Source organism: Poecilia formosa, unplaced genomic scaffold (assembly GCF_000485575.1).
Source record: "Poecilia formosa unplaced genomic scaffold, Poecilia_formosa-5.1.2 Scaffold56, whole genome shotgun sequence".
In the NCBI taxonomy this organism is placed as follows: domain Eukaryota; kingdom Metazoa; phylum Chordata; class Actinopteri; order Cyprinodontiformes; family Poeciliidae; genus Poecilia; species Poecilia formosa.
The window spans coordinates 2,112,404-2,121,955 of record NW_006799995.1 but is presented as its reverse complement, the minus strand read 5'-3'; the positions used below and the strand labels follow the sequence as shown (position 1 = coordinate 2,121,955).

General features: G+C 33.7%; 1 protein-coding gene across 1 annotated transcript; it reads left to right on the top strand.

The window, feature by feature from the left end:
- The first annotated feature begins 1,023 nt into the window (after nt 1–1,023).
- On the top strand, nt 1,024–7,148 carry LOC107836406 (multimerin-2-like). Its single transcript, XM_016672090.1, has 7 exons — nt 1,024–1,366; nt 1,471–1,533; nt 1,722–1,805; nt 2,298–2,360; nt 3,859–3,942; nt 4,146–4,280; nt 4,353–7,148. Exons 1-7 carry the CDS (start codon nt 1,117–1,119, stop codon nt 4,634–4,636), a joined length of 963 nt encoding a protein of 320 aa, XP_016527576.1. The 5' UTR covers nt 1,024–1,116; the 3' UTR covers nt 4,637–7,148.
- The last annotated feature ends 2,404 nt before the right edge of the window (nt 7,149–9,552 follow it).

Below are 9,552 nucleotides of genomic sequence, written 5' to 3'. Positions count from 1 at the left end.
GGGTTTTTTTGTTGTTATTTATTAATCACACATTAAAACATAAACCTCTTCTCAACTATTTTCATTTGAAATGAAAACATAATGTGAGTTAGAAAACAGTTCACTTTCTAATTATTTATCTGGAACTATTCCAACGAACTTGTTTTGATGTCAGCACTGGTTGACCATTTCCTGCATGAGTGTTTAATATAGACTTGTGCAGATAACTGTAGAACAAAGTCCATCTTGATCAGCACGTGTGGCATTTTACTTTGTTTTAAAAACCATTAAAACCTAAAATGTCCATGAGCTGATGAATCTAGACTGTACCGCTGATAGATGTTCAAATCCAGTGTCTTGAAAACTTATGAAAACGATATTTTAAAATGGATTTATCAAGGAAGCCATTGCAGTAACAAAAGGAGCAAAAAGATTTAATCAATTTTCTAGAGTTGGTCAGGACTCTTGGAACAATACAGAGGAGTTGAGCCTCCTGCTTGATTTTTCTACTGAGAGCTGTAAATGCACATTCCCTGTAATCAGTGATATGTAATGAAATGTCTCTTTTTAGTATGACTAAGAAACAAAAATCAGGAAGATCACCTTTAGGAAACATTAACAAGGACTATCAGCCAAAGAGGCCATGTGGTAAAACTGTGTATCATCAGAGTTTTATGTGTCTTCAGAATTGTAAAGATTTTTATAATGTCCTAAAATTTGCTCTACATCACTTTCATACCAAAAAAACAAATAAAAAGAAAAACATCTGAGTTAAGTTATTGTCATAAACATGACTTAATTAATTTTCCCTATATTGTCCTTCGGGATATTATTTCCTGGAAACTGTTTTTGTAAATAGAAACGTAGAAAGTTTGGAAAACTCTCCTGGTGATTGCTTACAATGATGATACATGATACAATGATGTCCCATATTTTCCTTGATACAAATTTCAGATCAAAGAGTAACCAGTATAATATATTTTCAAGTCTTATCACCTGCACGTTTTTCTCAAAGAAAAAAATAAAATAAAATAAAATAAAAAATGTTAATCATTATTTGCTGATAATATATGGAATATTTAAGGCTTGGGTTGTCACACAACCCACAGACCTGACCCAGGGAGACTGAAACTAAAAATGGAGATGACAATATTTTTTCCTGCATTGCTTCTGATCTGCTCTCTCTTCACAGCTCAGCTCCAAGCTGCAGCCGACAATGAAGTTATTTCACATTTAAGGCAAACAGAATCACAGGCAGCAGATGCAGGAAATCTCTCAGACAACCAACAAACCTTTACACAGGACATCAATGCTGTGCTGAGAGAGATGAGCGCCTCATTGGCTGGACTGAAGGTGGAGATGAGGTACCTACAGAGAGATTATGAAGGTATAAGAAAGAATACAAGTTTCTTTGAAATATTGTGAAGATATGTTATTGTCAACATGGAAATAACATTATGTTTCACTGTTTTCTCTTTACTGCCTCAACAGCTAAAACGAGAGAATTGGAGCTGCAGAAAGATGAATTAGACAAACTGAAGCAACAGTACCAAGGTATTTATTTATTTATCTACTGTCCATGGAAATAAGTTTAAAGAACAAGAGCAATGTTGCCAAGCTTAATAACTCTATTTTAACTTCTAGAGGGTCAACTGCAGGGATGGATAATTAAAATAAATGTTTTTTTTTGTTTGCTTAATAGTGATGATAAGATGTTTGTTCTTTTGTTATTGTATTTCCAGCTCAGGCAGGAGAGCTGAGCAGTGTTAAAGCCCTGGCAAACATCACTGAAGATCAAGTGGAGACTCTGAGAAGAGAAGGAGAAGGTTAAAAATCCTTATTGAGCCTCATATTATGATATCATAAGGCATTTTTAATCTACAATTGCCAAGAGTCTCATTCTTCATAATTATATTTATTTAAATGTCAGTGACTAGGAAGCAAAAATAAAGAAGATCAGTATTCCTTGTAAAACAGCCAGAACACAGAGTTTCTTTACATCTAGACTAAAAACCATCTGTTTAGAGTTGCTTTTGTACCATAATAAATGAAACACCAAACGATGTTTGATGTGTAATGATAGCACTTAGAAAAATGTAATGCTTCGATTGATTGTTGTGTTTTTATGATATAAAGCAGTTTGAACTGCCTTGCTGCCGAAATGCGCAATACAACTAATCTTAATTGATTGACTGATCAAAAATAAGATGTAATGGAGAAATGTAGCAACAGAAATATTTGGATGTAAATATTCATTGCAAAGACAGTTGTTTACATTTTTTTTGTCAAATTATATATTTTCTTTGATCCACACTCAGCTAAGACGGAAGAACTGGAGGTGCAGAAGGAAGAATTGGACAAGCTGAAAGAACAACACCAAGGTATGCCAATAATAATAAAATAAAAACAAATCAAAGATAAACCTTAAATAACTTAAGTGTTTGCACGGAAACAATTATATTGTTCATAATTCTGGTGTATTGTCATAACAGCTAAGGTGAGCGAAATGGAACTGCAAAAGACTGAGGTGGAAAAGTTGAAACAACAGTACCAAGGTATTTATCACAAAAGTATTTATGAGTAAAAGTTAGACATTAGACATCAGAGGTAAAATCCATCTTGTTCAAAATAAGCATCAATCCTCTCCAGTTTTTTATTTTAACTGATGGTTATTCAAAATTGAACATAGATACAATTGCAAGTACAAAAGTAGAAGTGTATCTATTGAACTTTTAAACATGAGGTACTACCTCATCATGCTTAAAATATGAATTGTGGCATCATGAAATAAACATATTTTCTTTTTCAGAAAAAAATAAAGAGTTGGACAATCTGACACAACACTACCAAGGTATTTAAGTATTGATTATATTTCATTTATGACATCATCTTGTTTGCTTGTTGCATTTTGATAGTAATAGCTTTTACAATAGCCCTACTCACAACCACCTAAAGACCAATGTAAAATGAATATCTGTTTTTTTTTCCTAACAAATAATAATTACTACTAATAATAACAAATTAATTGCCAATGATCAGGTTCATCTGATTTCAGCTCATGCAGAGGAACTGCTCAGAGTTCAAACCAGGGCAAACAGAACTGAAAACCAGGTGGAGGCTCTGAGGAGAGAAGGAGAAGGTTTGTGAATTTAGAAATAAACTCCCCATGTTAACACAAAATACAACATTTATCTAAAACAACATGTATTGCTATTGTTTAAAATCTGGCCAAATTTTAAATTATTGTGTTTTGCTTACTTTCTGTCTGACAGTGAAGCGAGTGGCTTTCTCAGCTTCCTTGTTGGGCTCTGGCTATGAAATTATTGGTCCATTTAACACACACACAACTCTGGTCTTCAGATATGTTGTTTCAAACATCGGAAATGCCTACAACCCAAACACAGGTACCTCAGTTTATGTGATGATGATGATGATGATGATGATTATTATTATAATTACTATGATTATGATTATTATTATTATTATTATGCATTTCAGGTTTTTTCACAGCTCCAGTCAGAGGAGCCTACCACTTTGAGTTCTATATCTATGGACCTGGACATGCTTCACATGCTACATGTGCTGTGTTGACCAAGAATGGAGCCCATATTTTTATGGCATATGAACATCAGTCCAGTGGTGGTGTTAAAGGCACTAATGGTGTCACATTACTGTTAGAGATTGGAGACGTTGTGTTTTTGCGTCAGTGTCAAAACTCAAGGATTCTTGACAACGGAAATCGTCACACAACCTTCAGTGGTCATCTNAATACTACCAAATAATAATAAAAAAGAAATAACAACAGTATTCTGTCATCGTGATAAATAATAGTCACAAGAGTAAAATTGATAACTGTTCTTTTGCTTTGCATAATTTCAGCTCATGCAGAGGAACTGCTCAGAGTTCAAACCAGGGCAAACGGCACTGAAACCAAAGTGGAGGCTCTGAGGAGAGAAGGAGAAGGTCTGTGAGTTCAGAAATAAACTCCCCATGTTAAAAATCATTTTTGTTAAAAATGTTACATTTGTTTAAAATGAATAATGCATTTCTGTTGTTAAAAATCTGTCCAAATTTTTAATCCTATGTCCTTCTTTTTTATTCAAATCAAAACAGCTTACAGTGGATAATTTTATGCTGGATCCTAATAATTACTTCCTGACTTACAGTGAAACAAGTGGCTTTCTCAGCTTCCTTGATGTCTTCAGGCAACGCTGGAGAAACTGGACCATTTAACACACACACACCTTTGGTCTTCAGATATGTTGCTACAAATATAGGAAATGCCTACAACCCAAACACAGGTATCTCTGTTTAAATGTTATTATTTTTATTATTATTATTATTATTATTATTATTATTATTATTCATTTCAGGTTTTTTCACAGCTCCAGTGAGAGGAGTCTACCACTTTGAGTTCTATATCTATGGACATGGACATGCTTCATATCCTGCAGGTGCTGTGTTGACCAAGAATGGAGAACATATTTTTATTGCATATGAACATCAGCCTTCTCATGCTGCTAATTCCGCTAATGGTGTCACATTACTGTTAGAGGTTGGAGATGTTATATTTTTGCGTCAGTGGCAAAACTCAAGGATTTATGATAACCAAAATCATCACACAACCTTCAGTGGTCACCTGCTTTTCCCCATGTGAGCAGCAAGCTGTGCTGATTTTCACCATCAACTCTACAACATGCCATAACTGACACGGAGCTACAGTGGTGTGATTTCTCATCCTGATTTCCTCTTTTTCTCCACGTTTGTCACACATAAGAGCTTCGTAGCATCAAATCAATTTAAATATCAACTTAACTAAACACAAAATGTGTTTTTTAAATGAACTTGTATGTCTTTAATGGGGCAAAATAATCCAAATCTACCTAATCCTGTGTGAAAAAGTGATTGCTCCCACCTGTTAAAACATAATTTAATTGCGGTTTATCACACCTGAGTTCACTTGCAGAGACCTGATTACTGCCAAATCAGTTTTCAATTAAGACGTCACTTCAATAAGACCTGCCTGACAAAGTGAAGTTTGCCACAAGAGTTTCAAAAGTTAGACATCATGCTGAGATCCAAAGAAATTCAGGAACCAGTGAGAACAAAAGTAAATGAGATGTATTAGTCTGGAAATGGTTACAAAGCTCAAGGATTTATGATAACCAAAATCACCAGGATACCTTCAGTGGTCATCTTCTTTTTCCATGTGAGCAACAAACAATCCCAGTTTTCTACCAGCTACAGTATCACACATTAAAACTCATTAATGAATCTAACAGAGTACGCATTTCTTTGCTATTTAGAAGTTAATATTTTTGCATGTAAAATATAACATGCAAAACAAATAATCATCAAATATCATGGATATACTAACTACACTGTGACTATATATGTATATAATTGAAATCTGACTAAACTGGGATAAAAAGTGGTTCTATAAACATGTGAAACCAATTGCCTCCTACCTGATGGACTTCAACACAAAATAACTATTAGTCTAATATAAAACTTTATTTCAATAACTTTACATCAGTTCGAGAGTGAGTTATTGGATTTTTTTCTTTCTGTTTTGTATCCATGTTTTATTTTTTTTGTACATTTTCATTTGAATATTTTATGAGCATTTTGATTAAATATGTGTCTTCCTCAGCTTCTTTGTTTAGATAGATAGATAGATAGATAGATAGATAGATAGATAAAGTTTATTTTATTGAACCATAATTTGAGTTAAAATTATGTTTTTAAAATTTTATTTTAGAAATATTGTCATATTAGTTAATAATCATGCTAAGCTAAACCTTATCGCAGTAAGTTCAGATATTAGTGAGAATGAGGATGGAAGCTTTTTGTCTTTGTAAAATAATATAATTATCTTTTTTCCCACAAGCAAAAAACAAACTTAACAAAAGCAGCACTGCTTTTTACTGTTTCAGCAACAATAAGGACATGGTTTGGGACTTGGTTACAGAGAAAATTACAGACTTCAGATTTTTATATCTGTTTACTTAATAAAGCCACTTCAAAGACTAAAACAACCAGACTGAGTTGTTACCATAGCAGTCTTTTTCTAAGATGATACATGGGTATGATTAATGATGATGATGATGCTTTTAATGAGGAGGTGAGAAAATCCTCTTCATCATTTGGTTTATAGGATAAAGAGAAGGTTTTGCCTTTCGTTGTTTGTCTTTCTTTGTAAAAAAAAAGTCATTACAAATTTGAACATCTTAGAAGTGCTCATAAATTCAGGAATTTCTTTGCAATAAGATGCATTCAAGCTTTGTGGACTTCCTGAAATTTGCCCACCCTCCATGTTTACTAAGACATACTAATTTACTAAGACATACTAATTGCTAAGACATAATTATCTCATGATAAGAGATAATGACCTCTTATCAAGTGAGGTCATTGATAAGAAATCAATGACCTCACTTTGATAGGTTTTAGATGCTCAGTGAGATTATCGTCAGATAACAGTGAAACAAAGTCCATCTTAGACAACATGTGTAAACTATATTTTCATCTTCCTTTAAGTAACTTACTGATTTGTGAGCCATTTATGAGCCGTCATATTGGTGGCTCATGAATGTTTAATTAATTATAGTTATTTGATTGTAGATTATAATAGATCATAATAGATATTGTGTTGCTCATAAAAAGTAGGTCTGACTGTGTGACTGAATCTAGGTTTCTAGTGTGATCTGGTTTGTGGCCTCGTTGATTTAATTGCTGATTTCTAATAAAAAAAACAATTTTGTTTCCTGCATTTTGCTGGAAAAGGCTGTGGTGCATGTTACCATTAAACTTGTAGACACCTTTTCTCAGTGACTGCAAAGCACTGTGGTCATGTGGTGATATAGGAACACAAAAATGTGTCACATCAGCATACAGGAATGGTAAGAGATATTAAAATGTTTTATCTGACCGAGGAAGAACATATAGATATTGCATTGTGGCATGACGCCAAAGCTTGAGAAACTCCACATGTGGTTTTTGGTTCCTCAAAATTATAGAAGCCAGGTGAATGAAGAGAGTCCTGGTCTGCCAAATACAATTTAAATCAGTTGTTTACAGCACCAGAGTCATAGAAGAGAGTGTTAGAGATTTTTTGGTATTATCATTTTGTTATTACTTTAGTTCATATTCAGTCTAATGTTAATCAATAGTTAATTAACATTCAGTATTATTGTGATTTTCAGTTTAAAGTGTTCTCTTCCTTATGTGTGTATAAACTGACCTGGAGGCCCCATCTACCTGTTCGTCTTCATGTGAAACAGTTATCTGTGCGTTTCCCAGACCTTAAATTACTTTCCACAGGTGCCTCCTTATCAACCGGAATACTCCCTATTTTAGAAACTGTCTGTGTGCAGTCGTATTTTGTCTCTGCTGTCTGCCTTACCTAAACTCCTTCTTTTTGCTTGATAATAAAAGACAAGCTGTAACCAAAGGTCTTCAGAACGCTCAGTGAACGGCTCGGAGGAGCAGTTTGCTGAGACTTCTCCTTTTGCAAAAGCTTGGTCATAAAATTCATATATGTTGTCTGTGGTTCTTTTAATGAAGGTTCGAGGAAAATACCCATCAGAGAGTTTGCTATGTAAGAAGGACGATTTAATGTCAAGAACACAACTGTTTTTAAAAGAGAGGTGAATAAGTTACTGTCAAAAATCTATTTAAAATAAGTTTGCCCTTGGTTTTTATCATGGAGAGGATTCTGACATTGAAATGTAAGAATTTATTTTCAGCTTTTGTAAAGGGAAACATTTTATAGTTTTAAGAATGAAAATAACACCAACCAACAACACTAACAACAAAAACAGACCAATTATAGAAAAAAAATATTCCAAATTCAAAACTATGGTTTGTCATTTGTTGCAAAATATTGTGCTTTTTGATTGTATACGACTAGTCCAATGTATCAAGCCTTATCACCTTCCACGTGTTTCTATAAAAAAAGAAAAGAACATTGTGGTAATAATTATTCAGCTGTAGTAAATGCAGTATTTAAAGGCTTGGGTGAAGGGAACCCACAAAGCTGATCTGTAGAGACTGAGAACAGAGACCAAAATGTTTTTCCAAGCATTGCTGCTAATCTGCTCTCTCTCCAGCGCTCAGCTGCATGCCGTAGCCGACAATGAAATAAGACAAACTGGACCACAGGAAGGAGACGCAGAAAATCTTTCAAATGATCAACAAACCTTTACGCAGGACATCAATGCTGTGCTGAGAGAGATGAGCGCCTCACTGGCTGGACTGAAGGTGGAGCTCAGGTGCTTACAGAAAGACCATGATGGTATGTTTTGAAACCGAAGAATATCACTGGGAATTTCTACCTTATTTAACTAAAATGTTTGCATAGAAACAATTATATTGTTTATATTGTTATGTCGTATTGTCACCAACAGCAAAGGTGAGCGAACTGGAACTGCAAAAGACGGAGGTGGAAAAGTTGAAACAACAGTACCAAGGTATTTATCACAGAAAGCCTTCATGAGTAAAAGTTAGACATCAGAGGTAAAATCAGTTTTGTTCATCATAAGCATCACTCCTGTCTGGTTTTTTAATTGATAATTATTATTCTTATTCTAAATTGATCTGAGATGCAATTGCAAGTACAAATAGGACCTACTGTTAAAATCTTCACTGACAGGAAGAATAGATTAAATCTATTATTCATCTTTGCTGGCATGTCTTTTCAATTATGCTTTAAATTAGAGAGAAACCTAAAGGAAATATGTTTGAAATGTGCATTGTGGCAACAGGAAATAAACACGTTGTCTTTCTTTTCCAGAAAAAAGTAAAGAGTTGGACAATCTGAAACAACACTACCAAGGTATTTAAATACTGATTACATGTAATTTATGACCTCATCTTGTTTGCCTTCATTTTGTTTTTATAGCAAAAATATCAGAACTGGGGCAAATCAAAGTGTCTCCTGTATATCATAACCACTTAAATCTTGAGGAAAAGAAGACAACTAATGTAAAACAAATATCTGTTTTTTTTCTCTTTTAACAGGAAGGGGTAACATAATAATAATAATAATAATAATAATAATAATAATAATAATAATTACTGTGGTTCATCTGATTTCAGCTCATGCAGAGGAACTGATCAGAGTTCAAACCAGGGCAAACAGAACTGAAAACCAGGTGGAGGCTCTGAGGAGAGAAGGAGAAGGTTTGTGAATTTAGAAATAAACTCCCCCATGTTAACAGACATATCTGTTAAAAAAATTACATTTATCTAAATAATTTTAATATGTTAAAAATATGGCCAATTTTTAAATTCTTGTTTCTATCAAAATAAAATCAGCTTACAGTGAATAAATTCATGCTGGATCCTAACATTTACTTTTGCTCTGACAGTGAAACGAGTGGCTTTCTCAGCTTCCTTGTTGGCCTCTGGTTCAGAAACGGTTGGTCCATTTAACACTCAAACACCTCTGGTCTTCAGACATGTTGTTTCAAACATCGGAAATGCCTACAACCCAAACACAGGTACCTCAGTTTAAGTGATATTTATTATTATTATTATTATTATTATTATTATTATTATTATTATTATGTATTT

What these genes read in the sequence shown, in the direction of transcription:
- LOC107836406 (XM_016672090.1), top strand. Translation starts at nt 1,117, where the DNA reads ATGGAGATGACAATATTTTTTCCTGCATTGCTTCTGATCTGCTCTCTC. An exon ending in CCTACAGAGAGATTATGAAG is followed by an intron (nt 1,367 to 1,470) that starts GTATAAGAAAGA and finishes CTGCCTCAACAG; the next exon opens with CTAAAACGAGAGAATTGGAG. An exon ending in TGCCTACAACCCAAACACAG is followed by an intron (nt 4,281 to 4,352) that starts GTATCTCTGTTT and finishes TATTCATTTCAG; the next exon opens with GTTTTTTCACAGCTCCAGTG.